Consider the following 16,207-nt stretch of genomic DNA (forward strand, 5'->3'; position numbering starts at 1 on the left):
ACTACACTTTTTTAAAGTTCATTAGGAGTCAAAATGCCACTACAATACCAAAGAAAGAATAGTGATGAAATGGCATTGTGTGGCTGCACATTTTGAGAACATTTCAGCAACTGGAAAGTTTTCTGTTCTTTCTAGAAACTGGAAAAGACTACCATCATTTTGCCCAGGTAGCACAGGGCATCCTCACTGATACACAATATCTACAACTGGCAAAATATTTTATGTACAATAGACTGTCAGGGAGCCTAGAAAATAGCTATCAAACTATGTCGATTATACGTAACAGCTGAATCAAAAGACAAGAAAGTTAAGAGTCCACTTGAAGCTAGTAAGAAAATTTCCGTAAGGTGCCATATATTATCAAATGAGTGAGGAATAAAATTTGCCTCAACATTTCATATGCTTGTCTTTTGAGATATCACAAATATCTCAAGCAATGCATCTCACCAAGGTAACTGTCATCGTAGGAAGCTGGAGCCACTTCTGTCTGCTTTTCTCCAGCCAATTTCCTTAGGATATCCTTGAATGAGTAGTTTGCAATGATATCTGCAATACTGGCCGTGATCACCTGACCTGTGCTCGAACAGATTAATAGGTTAATTGAATGAATGCGCAAGTCAGACCCTCCCCACGCAGACACAAGGCATTTGAACAACACTCATGCTCTTGAAAATGATCATGAGATTGCTTTGCATTTTTGACAGTGAATTTCCCTGCCTTGCTCTAGAATTGCAAGGTAAAGTCACTAGCAGTTGCTTAGAGCTTTCCATGCTGACAGAAGAACCAAAGATGAACTATGTAATTTTTTTACATAACATTTTTTTTCTGTTTTCTTCTTGGAGTATAATTGTTTTCAATGTTGTGTTAGTTTCTGCTGTACAATGAGGTGAATCAGCTATGTGTATACAAATATCCCCTCCCCTCTAGGACCTCCTTCCCACCCCACCCCCACCATCCCCCGCCTCTAGGTCATCACAGCACTGAGCTGAGCTTCCTGTGCTACCCACAGCTTCCCACTAGCTATCTGTTTTACACATGGTAGAGTATGTATGTCAATCCTAATCTCCCGATTCATCTCACCTTCCCCTTCTTTCTATCAAAATATAGTTGATTTACAATACTATGTTAGTTACAGGCATGCAGCATAGTGATTCAATATTTCAGAGATCAGTACAAGATAATGGGTATAATTCCCTGTGCTATCCAGTATATTCTTGTTACTTATTTTTTTCACATATAGTAGTCTGCATCTGTTAATCCTGTACCCTTTAACTGTATCTGTTTTCTCCTGCCTTTACATACTTCTTCCACATCCAAATGATAACCATATCTAAGAGTGAAGACACCTGTAGGCAAAATTTACGTGACTAAATTTTTATTCTTGACTGTTCTGGCTATAGGAAACATCCTCTAGCTTTGAGATCATCTAGCCAAAATATATCTTGTTACAGATGGGGCAACTCTGACCTAAAGTAGGAGTCTCTGAGCCCGAGGTAAGAGGCAGGATATCAAGTGAAGCTTCATCTGTATTCATAGCTGCTCTCCATAGCTCACATTACCAATTGAGCTCTGCCTCCTGTCAGATCAGTGGTGGCATTAGATTCTCCTAAGAGTGTGAACTCTATTGTGCTTAAATCATCCTGAAACCATCCCCCACCCCCAGTCTGTGGGAAAATTGTCTTCCATGAAACCGGTCCTTGGCATAAAAAATGTTGGGGACCTCTGGAAAGAGCTTGAGTACAGTCACGAAGGTCATGTGGTTTTGCTGTTGGAATATTCTGCGTTACAAACAAGGTCCTTTTTGGCCTTCTAGTAATACTTTTTGTGTTCTCTCAGAGTACAGATGTATTAGCTGTAAATCACTTACTAAGTTAATAGATTGTAAAACATATCAGCTTAAGCTAAAGGAAGAAATTCCATAATCTCTAAGTCATTCACACTTTATGCTAAAATATAAGCACAAAACATAAAAGTAAGACAATGGAAAGCAGGGAGGCCCAGTGAGATACAGAGTTTTAGCAAAAAGAGAATCCATGGCCACCAACACTGATATGATAAGAACACTGGCTAATCTCCCCAAATAAATTCACTATAAGAAGTCTCGAAACACGATTGTATTGAGATAGACATGAATCAAAAAGACGGCCAGCAATGTTCCACTAAAACTTTTATGCATTCCCATATTTATTATGGACATCTACGGAAAAAGTGTGATCTCATGTTCTTTGGGAGAAAACTGGAGGACTGCTTTCAAGAGACTAACACTGAATATTAAATTTAAAGCCAAATTATTCCTTGGGAATTCACCCATTCCCACAGTCTTTCTGTTTGAAGTTCCAAAAGAATAAAACTGTTAAACCAGGCCATGACTATCTCCAAGTGGCCGTGACTGAAATGACTGCTCTTATATTAAGATGATTGTATTTACACATGCGTTTCTGAACAATGTCTGTAGAATGTGCCAATTTTCTGTGGGTAAAAGTTGAATACCCTCTCCCTCTTTCCATGAACACACTGTTTATTTCCTTTAGTTGCTTCTATAATCTTAAGACTGAGTAAAAATTTAAAGTATCTGTCTCAGACAAATCCCCGTGCCCTTGGTATGGCTGATTTTCAGCCTATCATTGGGATCATATCCTTTTTTCAATGTAAAGAAAGAATTATGTGAAATTAATCAAGTGATTAAGAACAAAATCTTTTCAAATACACACATTTTATTCAACCACTGCACAAAGTATATTACTTTCCAGTTTACAAAATAATGTTTAAAGACTTCAAAGGTTAATTCTTTGATGTTCATGTCTGTATACTTACGAATTAAGCTAAACAGTACAGTAATTTCATGTAAAATTTTACCGTAAATTGATCTCACCTGTATCTTTCACATTGGCTTTTTAAACACTATCAGGTGTCTTCCATTAAAAAACAACAAAACACTTCACTCAACTATTCATCTCTCTCATATTCTACTCTATCTTTATTCTAAACTTGACAGCCAAATTGTCTGTATTCTCTGTAATCTCTCCTTAGGCATCCCATTCACATTCCTGGCTTCAGCTATCACCAGCATGCTAGTTCTTATTTTAGCCTAGCTATCTTCTCTGAGTTTAAGCTCACACATCTAAATACTTACATGAAAAGTCTTGGACATCTCAAACATGTTCATATTCAACATAACCAAAAGCAAACTCATCATCTGCCTTCCCCAGCTCCCTCCCAACCCATCGTCTTCCGTCTTCCAGTGTTCTCCATCTCAGGGACTGGGATCCACCTACACCTATTCAGTTACAAAAGACAGAAACATATTCATGGGACTTCTCTGGTCGTCCAGTGGTTAGGACTTGGTGCTTTCACTGCAGAGCACAGGTTATATTTCATCTGTCAGCCAGCATTTAGAAGACACCCCTGCATGGGACCACCCCAGAGAAGCCTCCTATGCTCTCACAGCCCTGTCTTGACATACCTTTCCTTGCTAGTCTCGTGCCTGGAGTTTCTCAAGTATTAGGCTGGCCAAAAAGTTCCAGATGGTAACCTCTGCAAGTTCCTACTCATTACTGTATCCTCAGCATCCAGCACAAAGTCTGGCATGGCCTCAATATGCATTTGATGAATAAAGGAATGTAGTTGTCACAGTACTGTAAAGTATCATTTATATCACAAAGTATCAATGCAAAATGAAATGATGCTTCCTTCACTGGAGAAACTAACAATTTGGAGATAAAATTAACATAATAAAAAGTCAGCACTTGATGTTACTTCTGTTTCATTTCCTTGTTAGAAACAACCAAGGAGATTTCTTCTCTTCTAACAGGACATACCTTGCCAATAAAAACTTCCAGGGCCTCCAACTATAAGATCTCCATTCTACAAAACAGAAACAGCAACAACAATTGAAAAACTGAGATTTTTTTTAAAGGGTGATAAATCACTGTTCATAAGCATTGCCCAGACAATTTGCATACATAAAGTAATTTTTAAAAGAGGCCCTCATATCTGAGTCATGCAAGTCATTTTCTTTCCTTTTATAGCTTTGTTATTTATGTGTTATCACATTAAATAATTTTAATTAGATTCAATTAGGTAAGTAAAACTTTCTCCCCTGAGAATATATATATTCAGGCTTTTGGCACTGCCTCAGGTAAGCAAAGGGCTTTCCTGGTGTCTCAGATGGTAAAAAATCTTCCTGCAATGTGGAAGACCTGGGTACGATTCCTGGGTTGGAAAGATCCCCTGGAGAAGGAAATGATAACCCACTCCAGTATTCTTGCCTGGAGAATTCCATGGACAGAGGAGTCTGGCGGGTTACAGTCCATGGGGTTACAAGAGTCAGACACGACTGAGCAACTAACACTTTCAGGTAAGCAAAAGATCTACATGTTTCATGATGCACAGTTCTGCAGACATGGTCTTTCTAGACTATAGCAATGAAAAGAAAAATTGGTTCCTGTTTATTTCAAGGTCACAGTAATGCCTATCTTTCCCTGCTGCTGCTGCTGCTAAGTCACTTCAGTCGTGTCCGACTCTGTGTGACCCCATAGATGTCAGCCCACCAGGCTCTCCTGCCCCTGGGATTCTCCAGGCAAGAACACTGGAGTGGGTTGCCATTTCCTTCTCCAATGCAGGAAAGTGAAAAAGTGAAAGTGAAGTCACTCAGTTGTGTCCGACTCTTAGCGACGTCATGGACTGCAGCCTACCAGGCTCCTCCATCCATGGGATCCTCCAGGCAAGAGTACTGGAGTGGGGTGCCATTGACCCATCCTTCCCCAAGAGAGACTGTCAGAACTCCAGATAAAAATTTTCCGTTTTACTTATCACCCCACCTTCCATATCCTGCATCCTTAACTTTCAGTGGGGAAAAACACACAAGACAAAGAAAGTAAGATTTTAGATGTTGAGATTTATATTTTTTTCAAAACCACGGCATCTTTGCCTCCAATATTCTTACTAGATATCTCTGTTTTTAATTTTGTGAAAGGATATGTGAATTTTAACAGTAATGTGAAATCTAATCATCCAATTACAGCTGAGATAAAAATTATAGATTCTTGTGATCTTTTTAGAAACATATTTCTTTACTAAGTTTTTGTGATTTTCATTTAAAAACAGGGTGTTGTTTTTCAACCTGTGTATTTCTTTTCTATTAACAGATTATCACACACATAGATTATTACAAACAAAAAAACTTAAAGAAATTGCCAAAACAGGTTAGCTATATACCTAAATGTTCCTTTGATGGTGGCAGTTATTAGGGGGTAGATAGAAGTGGGAATGAGAGGCAGGGGATTAAAAAAAAAAATCAAACAGATAAAATAAATTTTAGAAGCTATAAGACCAAAAGAATTTACCTTATAAAAATCCAGACTAAATCCTGCTTGGCAGTAACCCTGGCCTTCAGGATCAGCATTGCCTGGAATGATCAAAAGATACAAATATATAATGCTATCATTCCCAAGATATATTTTTAATAATTAAATTCTAATATATTTTATATTTTTAATAACAAGGATACGCTCTTGTTTTCCCTATAGACTTCTAAATTTAAAATGTATGTGTTCTATTACTTATTTTAAAAATTTATTCTAAGTAATTTCTTAAAGAGTTCAATCTGTTTTCTTATCCCAAATGGCACTGTCATTTTATACTAAGATCAATAGGAATAATGTTCCTCGAAGTTATGATACTAGGTTTTACAACTCATGTTTATTTGAAGAAATAGTATGTCCCTCTCTCAATTATGTTCCAAGTTTCCCAAATGGCAGGACTGTATTTCTAGGGCACCCATGTGTTCTGACTGAAGCAATGCTACAAGAAAAAAGAGAGCTAAACTGGCTCACGTGGGTGGATACTTTCTGCCGGGAGCGCTGATGAGAGTTTTAATTTTCATGATCTCTCATACAAAATGAACTTCAAATTATTCTATTATCATTAGGTAAATTTGGACATTGCATTTCTGATTACAAGGCATCTCACAGGGACACTAGGGTTCACAAAAGAGAGCACTCTCTAGCAATGGCTTATTTTACACTCTCTGCAATGCAATTCACTAAGTGAATGTACAATTGGATTTTATTACACAGCTTTTTAAACCATAAGCAGGTCAACATGTGGATTCCAAGCATATTAGAATCCTGGGACATCAGAATGAAGAATGTACTACTTGTCAATCGCACTTTAAAAGACCATCTACAATTTCTCAAGCACTTAAATTAAAACCAAAATACAGTTCAGTGGAAGGAATCTCAGTTATTATCCTGTTAGATTCAAACATGAAAATAATTACCCCTTTCTTATCAAGGATACTCCTGAATGGAAACTAAAATAAGAGGGCAGGAAAGGAAATGCATATCATCACAGGAAGAATTTATAGGCTGGACATGTGCTTGTTGCAGACGATTTCTGAAATGGATCTGGCCTTTGCAGCTTTTCCTAGAATGTCTTCTGTTTTTTCTTTTCTTTGGTTAGTTCTTAGCTAATTTTAGCACTGTCATCAGCCATTCTTTCCAGATGCTCCCTTTATATTTTAAAATACTTTTTACCTCATATACTCTATTGTGCTTTTTTTTTTTTTGCGATCTGTTTTTAATTCAAATGTCAATTGATGTTTTGTGGGCTCTTTTAGGCTAAGTTCTATTTTTCCAGCTTTGCTGAGGTATATTTAATATACAAAAATGCACATCTTAATGTGTACATTTTGATGAGTTTAGACACATGCCTGATAGCACGATACCACTGCCACAATCAAGGGAATAAACATATTCATTACCTCCAAAAGGTTCCTGTGCACCCCCGCCAAACAGCTATTGCTTTTTTGTTTGTTTTTTTCTGGTGAAAATAGTTAACAGATCTATCCTTATAACAGATGTTTACTGCACAATACCTTACAATATATTTTATTTTATAACTATATTTCTGGTTCATAATTATGAATGTTGCAGAGTTCCTTAAAGTCTCATCTGTATAACCTCAAATGTCCAGGTACCATTCTTCTAGAAGTCCATGTAAATACTTGTATGTACTCAGAAATATAGATGAATACATGATATATGATTATGTAAACACACATGTGTAATCTTGACTCTATTTAAGAAATACATTTTAATGCATAAACCTTTTTAGAAATCCTTTTGAAAATCAACTCTGACTTTTTCAATATTGTAAATTATTCAGAAAGGAAGAAACAGGACCATTCTTTGAAATCACTTGGCTTCAAAACAGGAAACTAAAAAAATTGAAAAAAGAAAAATTTTTCACAAAATCCATTAAGAAAATAACTAATTTCAAACACTGAAGTGGTGATTATGATAGAAATGGGAGGTTATTTTCTCTGTAAAGTAAGTTTTTCTCTTAGAATTATAGTTTATGAGAGCTGAAGGAATCTTTCTTCCCAGAACTTCAGAGCATCTGTGAACTTGACAATTATGTCCCAGAGTAAACTCAGGAGTTCAGGGAATGATGCTCTCATGTGTTTGCTTTCCAAGGAGATTGGAAGGGTGTGTGTAAACTCTCACCACCTGAATTATGAATGACCGTAAAGTGACAGGCATGTCATTAATATGAATGAGCGGAATACCAACCAAAATGCTCAAAGTGTCAGTAACGGGGCTTTGTGGTGTGAAATGAACATGAGTGGCTTCTTGGAATCCTCTTTTGAAAGTAATATTTCTGTTCTGTGATACTGACCACACACTCATGAACAAGCTGCTTTGTGTTAATGAACTGTGAACTCCTCAGAGAACACAGGAAGTGGGCTCCTTGGGTGCCTTTGAAGAGGAAGTACTCCCAGTAAGAGAGAGTTGAACATTGGAGTTGTGTGCTAGAGAGGAAAGAATTCCTGGCCATTTGTTTGGTTATTCTTCAGTTCAACATAAACTTCACTACTACTTTTGTCAAGCTATTCTTTTCTTTAGGAAAGTAAGTCCTAAATAAATTGGCAACATAATGTACCCATGTAATTCAAAATGCAAGCATACTATAATTAAAATTTTTAGATAATAATTCAAACTCCCCCTGGAACTCTTATCCCACAAGTTTAGATGTCTTGTGCAGTATTTTAATCTGAGCTTTCCTATCACGTGGGCAGTCAGATAAAAGACAGAACAAGAAGCAGTAACAAGTTTTCTAAACAGTCATCCTTGATGGTGGTTGGAATAAGATATGTCATCGAGGCAGGAGGCATGCAAATGATGAACTTGTCATTTCAGCCATAAGAGTTTACTGCTATGGGGAGGTATTTTTAGTAAATCATGATAAATATGATATGGATGGGTGTAAAAATTGATGAAACGAGTTCAGGTTTGAATCTAAGCTCTATCATTAATTGTATGAATAAATTCAGAATTTATTGCTCTACCTGACTTTCACCTTAAGCGTAATAATACAGTAAGTCCCCTACATCCAACAAGTTCAGTTCTCAGTGTTGGTAAGCCCAATTTGTTTGTAAGATGTAAGTCCAACAAAGACAGCCTAGATACTGAACTAAGACAATCGGCTATGTAATACTGCACTGTCATAGGTTTATAAAACTTTTCACACAAATAACACATAAAAAAAAACCCACCAAAAAATCAAACATTTTTAATCTAACAATGCAGTAGTACCAGCTACATCATCACTGCTTTTACACTTGCTTCCAGATATCCTGGGCTTGAAATAAAGGCACTGTACTACTGTACTGTACTGTACAGTAAAGTACACAAAAGCACAGCCACTTGCAGAGCATGCGTGCATGTGCCAATGCATGCCAGACGTGTGACCTAACTTACGTGACTGGACGTGCAAACCCACATTCACGTTTTAGGAAGTTTGCAACTTGAAGGTTCATATGTAGGGGACTTACTACAGTGACCTCTTATTGAACCCAGGGGCACAACACCTTGAGTGGAACGTGACACGAAATATCCCTCTTAATGACTGTTGCCTGTGCTTGGAAAGCCCCTGCTTTCCTGCTGTCACAACTGCTAAGAGAAGCCCTTCCCACCGTCCTGTCCAAACAGGCTCCTCTCCCCACCCAGGCATGTCCCTCCCTACTCTCTTGCTTTGCTATATTTTTCTCTGTAGCAGTTTTCACTACCTGACGTTTTATTAGAAACATTTATTTTTAAAGTTTTTTGTTGAGATATAATTGATTTAACATAACATCAGTCCAAAGTGTCCAACAACAATAATATGGATATACTGTGAAATGATTACTGTGGTAAATGCAGTTAACATCCACCACCACATACAGTTTTATAAAGCTCTTAAGATCTGCTCTCATAGCAACTTTCAACTGTACAATGTGGGATCATTAACTATAGTTACATCCAGGATATATCCTGTAACTGGAAGTTTGTGCTTTGTGACCACCTTCACCCGTTTAGCCCACACCCCAACCTTGTCAACCACCCATCTGTACTCTTTTTTTCTGAGTTTGTGTTTTTTTTTAAGATTCTGCATATGATATCAACAGAATGTTTTTCTTTTTCTATCTGACTTATTTCACTGAGTGTAATGCCCATGCATGTTGTTGTCAATGGCAAGATTTTATTATTATTTTTTATGGCTGAATAATATTCCATTGTGTATATATCTATATCCAATTTCTATTCCACATTTCCTTTATCCACTCATCTACTGATGACAACTTTGGTGGTTTCCATGTCTTGGAAATCGTAAATAATGCTGCAATGGACATGTGGGTACAGATACCCTTTCAAGACAGTGATTTCATTTCTTTTGGATAAATACCTAGAAGTTGAATTGCTGGACCTGAGCTTACTTAATTACACATATGCTATCTCTCTTCTGAACTAGAATATGTTTTTTGAAGGCAGAGATTTGCTTTCTCTTGTTCTCTGCTTTATTCCCTTAATAATAGACTAATTAGTGCTCAGCATTGAGACCACAGACATCATTGAATTCATTACCTATAGATATCATTGAGTCTATTACCTGTGAGCAATACCTCTTTTAAAGCCATTCAAAATAAAATTCTGAGTTGACTGATTATTCAATTCAGCTGACACTTGCCAAGATGTGAGAAAGTGCCTGGTTTATTTCAGTCTTTTAAAACAGGAAGTTATAATCTTCTTACCAAAATCCTTACCAAAATCCACAAGCCCCCAGAATTAACTATTTCATTCCCAGACCCTTTGATCTCTACATTTTAGAGGCCTCTTTAAGAACCTTCTAATATCCCTGATCCATTCTTTACTTCACTGTTTGATCTCTGATATCAATTTGCTCATTATCTGGCTAAATTAATCTTGAAATTTAAAAATATTCACATGAAATAGGTAAACTTTACTTATAGTTTTGGGAATCTAATTTGGGTTGAGTTTTTTTTTAATCAATATCCTGAAATCAGTCATCAGAATGTTCTTTTCAATGCCATTTGTTTCTCTAACATGGTCTTGTGAATTATCAAGAATAAGAATAAAAATGCACTGGTTTCTTGCGGATAAACCCCAATGCTCTACATGACAGGAAAGTGGAAGCATTCACAAAAGGACTCTGAGTAGATCCATGAATCCAGAGTACTGTCCCAAGGTCCTTGTGTGATATTCCCAAAAGAAGTGGTTGAACAGCGGTGCTCCGAAGATGGCGCTTACAGGCTTGCTTTAAAGGATACTTCACCAGGAGATTCCCAGAACTGCCAGATGAGACACGGACTCCAAATGTACAGAATATTTTGAAAAATGGGATTAAACACATAAAGAAGGAAGGTATATCATGCTGACAACCAGAGTACACAGATGCCAAAGAACACAACAGCCAGTGAGAACACAGGCCAGATGGAGACCTGCTCACGTGCCTCTAGGTCAACATGCTAACTAACACCATTCCTGCAATTAGCAAGTGGACAGTTAGTATTTTTCAAATGCAGAGTGAGTTTTGAATAAAGACGGAGAGCTTAAGGCCTAAAATAAGGAGCCAATCAATTTGACTGCAGAATAATTAGAAACAGAAATTTTCTAAAATACAGAAGAGGATCAGCAGGATTCCATGTTCTGGTTCCCATGTCGCAGCAAGGCCTCCTGTAAGACTGTCAGTCTTTTATGCCAATGCTTTTTTCCCTTGGCAGTGGTGTTTAAGGATCACCTGCATTGGCTACTGCAGAAAAACTAGTGAGCTAAGTTCAGTTTCAAGAATAAAAATAACTTACTGTTCCGACAAGGAGAGTACTCAGCATATGCACTGAAATTCTGAATGGCTACATAGCAAGTGCCAACTGGGTCCTTTTCTGGTGCTGGTTTAAGAGTTCTCCAGTGATATAATGGAGCACAAGCCTGTGAAACATCAAAGACAATAAATATTTTTTTAATGTAGATTCCACATACTATGGACCTAAATTTGTAACAAACAATGCTAAATTATTAGATGACTTAACTGGCCTCCAGTATGCTAATGAGTACCTTGGTAGTCAGAATTAATTAAACTTCCTAAGTCAATTTCTCAACTAATACTCCATAGAATTGGAACAAATTAAACATATACAAAAGAATGAGATTTTTGTCCCACAGGATTTTAAATCAAATAAAAGTAGCCTGACAAAAGTAAATATTTATGAAAGGTAAAGGACTCATATGTTCTTTTTTTTAAAATTGGATCTGCATAAAAGCAAATGACCATTTAAACAGTGAATGAATTAGTGCAATGTCTTAAAATAAGAACTAGTTTCTTTCTTTGTCTAATTTTTACTTGAAGAAAACTCTTTTCAAATCAAAAGATGATGAGGTTATAAACCTCTGTTTTGTGGATTCCCCTGGTTTATCAGTGAGGGTGTATCTGATTATTTTTTTTAAATGATGACTTACATTTGGACTGATACCCCCTTATCACAGTGGGCTTATTTTTCATTTAATGATTTTTATTCATGACAAAACAAAAATTAAATAATGGTAAGAAAAATATGATTCTTGAGTGAAATCCTCTGGTTGCTTCTTCAGAAGCTTGGATTATAACAACAGCATGATATTGGAAAGATTATCAGATATAAAAGATGATACATGAAATCCTCTTTAAGCAGAGAACACTGTGCTAGGAACAAGAGAAGCCATAAAAACACATGCACCTTTTTGACTTCTATTTTGCTAGCTTGTGTTCTTTTCTGAATATTCAAGTGCTCACTTCTAAGGATATAGAAATACATATTTTTCTAGAATATGGAACCACTAGCTTTTCTCCAAATTTGATGACATCACACTTGAAACAATGCCATAAAATGGAAGGCAGATCCCAATTTTAAAGTCTTTTCATGATTCCAAACACATCCTTGGTAATTAGTCTAATGTGTAACGACTTTTAGTAAAGATTACTTTACAAAGTAGCACCCTTCTTACTTAAGAATATAAATTATCTTTGCTCAAAAACTTAAGTTTGGGGTTTTTGTTTTTGTTTTTTTGTCTTCTTCTAGATTGTAATGTCTTGGCCAATACTGAAAAACTCTCTGACTCATCTAAGTTTCTTAACTTAGGGCCCTATTAGTGATCTGAGAAGGTATATGGTTAAGACATTTAACATAATGAAAGTGAAAGTGAAGTCAGTCAGTCGTGTCCGACTCTTTGCTACGCCATGGACTGTAGCCCACCAGGCTCCTCTGTCCATGGGATTTTCCAGGCAAGAATACTGGAGTGGGTTGCCATTTCCTTCTCCAGGGGATCTTCCCAACCTAGGGATCGAATCCACGTCTCCTGCATTGCAGGCAGATGCTTTAACCTCTGCGCCACCAGGGAAGCCCTGGTGTATTTAACATAATGTGGAATGCTAAAAAGGAGTTTGAACAGGGAAAGCACTACCTATGTGACTCAGTATAAGCCAATTCGCCTCACTTTCCACACCACCATAGAATATTTCAATGCCATGAAAATTCTTTCCAGTGCTTGCCTGCTTTCTGTCCTAAAAAGTTATCTTTTTTATACCAGCTCAGTTTCACACAGATGTGAAACACAATGATATGACAATATTTGGGGTTTGACCCAGACGTAACATGTACACATATGATTCCTGAATATTCAAAACTATACTTCGGTTCATAGCAATTTGATGTTCTAATAATTGTCACATAGGGTAGAACTTAATTCTTTATTAAAACTGAAAAGGAACTTTATAGTATTCTATTTTCTATCACATAATTTTGAAATTGCAAGCATGCTCTCAAATTAAACATTTTTATTATGAACATGGTGTGTCATTTATATTTTCAGTGACTCTGAACACTTCTACAAATATTGAATAAATGCACAATGTTACAGATAAATTTTGAAGACTTAAAATCAATACGGTATTCAAAGATTTTTTTTTTAACCCCAAGTAGTTATAGATGGAATTAGCTTTTCAATAGTTATTCACATACATCATAAGTCACTAAAGGATTAAAGAGTTTGCTTTTTTTTTTTTTTTAATCAATTCTGGAATTTGAGAACTATATTAAAGCAAATAACAATTCTACAGAGAACCTACTGTAAATGCTGTATTTGTAACTAAAGAGGGTTATCTATATTTGATACCTGTTTTATGTCAAATAAGCAAATCATTTCCTTTAGATACTTATTCTTATTAAATCATAATTCAAAGAGCTTTAAACAAATCCTAAAAGCCAAAGTTATTGCTTTATTTTGTAAGTAAATTAGGGCTACCAGTAAAAAAAAATTCCCCAACAAAATATATTTTCAGATCAGCTTAATATCGTTCTTTCTCAATAAATTAGACATGTATTATCACTTGGAACTACAGAGAAGAGAATCATAATGTCACAGCATTTTAAAGCCAAAAGATCTCTATCTGGGAGTGAGAAATCTTTAAAAAGTATCAGTGAACTCAGAGAACCATGCAATTGGTAGTTATATATTTTTATATATTTATTTTAATATGAGGATAATTACAATATTGTGATGGTTTTTGCCATACATGGTATGGTACTGGCACAAAAACAGAAATATAGATCAATGGAACAAAATAGAAAGCCTGGAGATAAATCCACGCACCTATAAGGTGTTCACCTTATCTTTGACAAAGGAGGCAAAAATATACAATGGAGAAAGGACAGTCTCTTCAACAAGTGGTGCTGGGAGAACTGGTCAACTATGTGTAATAGAATGAAATTAGAACACTTTCTAATAGCATATACAAAATAAGCTCAAAATGAATTTAAAGACCTAAACATAAGACCAGAAACTATAAAACTCTTAGAGGAAAACATAGGCAGAACACTTTGTGACATAAATCACAGTAGGATCCTCTATGGTAGCTGTATTTTTAAAGAAAACTTTCTGATATTTCTAAAGAGGATCAATGATATCACAGGAGATTAACTTTAAAACAATCCTAATAGCAGTAATACTATTTTTCAGGTCAAATTTCTATCAGCCTTTTAAATCAATCTTAAGCAATAAAATATGTACCTTTTTAGGATTTAGCTTTTATTTTTCTATCTTCCTTATTAGTTTTTGAAATATTTGAAAAGATCTACCCAATTTTCTGGAAAACCAGTCTTATTTCCTGTTGCTTTAAAGACCAAAATAGATTCTTTAATTTTAAGCACTAATATTTTTGGTAATGCCGATAAGCTTATCTTTGAAAATCTGATACGTTCTTGCATGAATGGATTTTTGTACATACGAGTTTTAAAACATTTCAGTGTACATATTACTCCAGAGCAGCCCCAACAGCACCCCGCGATACTCACCACCACCTTTCCTTTGTGAGCTCTCACTGTGGCTCCAAACCACTGATTCGATTTAAACTCTATAGGTTCCTTGGTTCCATTTACTCTTATCTTTCTGTTGTCTGGCAGGGAGGACATATAGATCATTAATCATTTGTAACACTTGGCAGCAAATTAAAACACGTGATAATGAGTTTTCATACACATGGCGGGGGGTTCTATTTGATTAAGTCTAAGCTAGACCTTTCACTTAGAAAAATACCTGTTAAATGGAAATACATATTTGAACATGACAGTTCACAACGTAAAGCATTTTTTTAAATGACTTACATTTTCAAGGATAAGGGTACCGCAAACTTGATGTAGACTCTGACAGTCTGGAATCTGCACTTTGGTCATTGATTTGTATCAGATGGAAGACCAAACATTCATAACTACTCTGAGGAATTCCAAATCTTTTCTGAAAGTAAAACTACCTGGAATCCCCTTGGTCCAGGAAGCACAGCTTCCTAGGCATGGCTTAGCTGGAAACATGAAGGACTCCAGGTTCCCGGTTTTTAACTGAGTAACATATGTCTATGCAGCCACAGAAAATAACACCTCAACACAGCTTTATCCACACTTGGCAGATGTCAGCACGAGGGGACCATCTGAGTAAAAACTCAACCCAATTATGACACACTTCGGGTCTTAATAAAAAGCAAATATCTTTTCTTTCACTCCTGTTGCCAATCGACATATTTCCCACATGGTTCTAACCACATGGTTCTAACTGAACTTCCTCAGTAATGGTTAATGAATTCAAAAAGACATTTATACTAGAGCATCTTATTAGTATGTGTTCTCTTTGGTATGCATTTTGCTTTTCCCTCCTTGATTCTATAATGAATGCATTACAAATGAACTTTTAACTTCTATTAAATGAGGCCAAAGTATAAATGTAATTAACATTCCATTGAGTTTACATATGATTACAGACTTTTCAAACAAAGAAACTATATATATATATTTAGGTCTCAACCAAAAATTGACACTTTGATATGTCAGAAGAAAATTGCGAATTTCCTTCTTTAAAATATTATGCTTTAGACATTTCTGAACTTTTAAAAAATAAAAAGCAAGTTCTGGAAATCCTCACCTAAAATGCACCCAACAGGCAAAGAACTGGAGCATCTTACAGATTAGAGCATAACGTTGAAAACATAAACATTTCTGGGACTTCCCTGGTGGTCCAGTGGTTAAGAATCCTCCTTGCAATGTAGGAGATGCAGGTTTGATCTCTGGTCAGGGAACTAAGATCCCACATGCCATGGAGGAAACAAGCCTGCGTGCCACAATGACTGAACCTGCGTGTCTGAACACTGAACAACTAGAGAATCTGTGCACCTCAACAAAAGATCCCACGTGTCGCAATGAAGATCCAATGCAACCAAATAAATATTATAAAAAGAAAATATAAGCATTTCTGTTTGTGTCTAGGCAAGAAAGATCATCCCTGGAGAAGGGAATGGCTAACCACTCCAGTATTCTTGCCTGGAGAATTCCATGGAGAGAGGAAGCCTG

The 16,207-nt window shown here is 36.2% G+C and overlaps 1 protein-coding gene across 1 annotated transcript in view; it reads right to left on the reverse strand.

The window, feature by feature from the left end:
- The window catches only part of ITGA8 (integrin subunit alpha 8), a 189,263-nt gene that overhangs the window by 146,144 nt on the left and 26,912 nt on the right, over positions 1 to 16,207 (reverse strand). The window contains exons 3-7 of the mRNA XM_002692081.7: positions 14,666 to 14,766; positions 11,144 to 11,267; positions 5,346 to 5,407; positions 3,819 to 3,864; positions 448 to 573 (exon numbers count right to left, since the gene is read on the reverse strand). Coding sequence (XP_002692127.1) covers positions 448 to 573; positions 3,819 to 3,864; positions 5,346 to 5,407; positions 11,144 to 11,267; positions 14,666 to 14,766 — 459 coding nt within the window. The remainder of the gene's footprint in view (positions 1 to 447; positions 574 to 3,818; positions 3,865 to 5,345; positions 5,408 to 11,143; positions 11,268 to 14,665; positions 14,767 to 16,207) is intronic.

The sequence above is a fragment of the Bos taurus genome, chromosome 13 (assembly GCF_002263795.3).
Source record: "Bos taurus isolate L1 Dominette 01449 registration number 42190680 breed Hereford chromosome 13, ARS-UCD2.0, whole genome shotgun sequence".
Lineage (NCBI taxonomy): Eukaryota > Metazoa > Chordata > Mammalia > Artiodactyla > Bovidae > Bos > Bos taurus.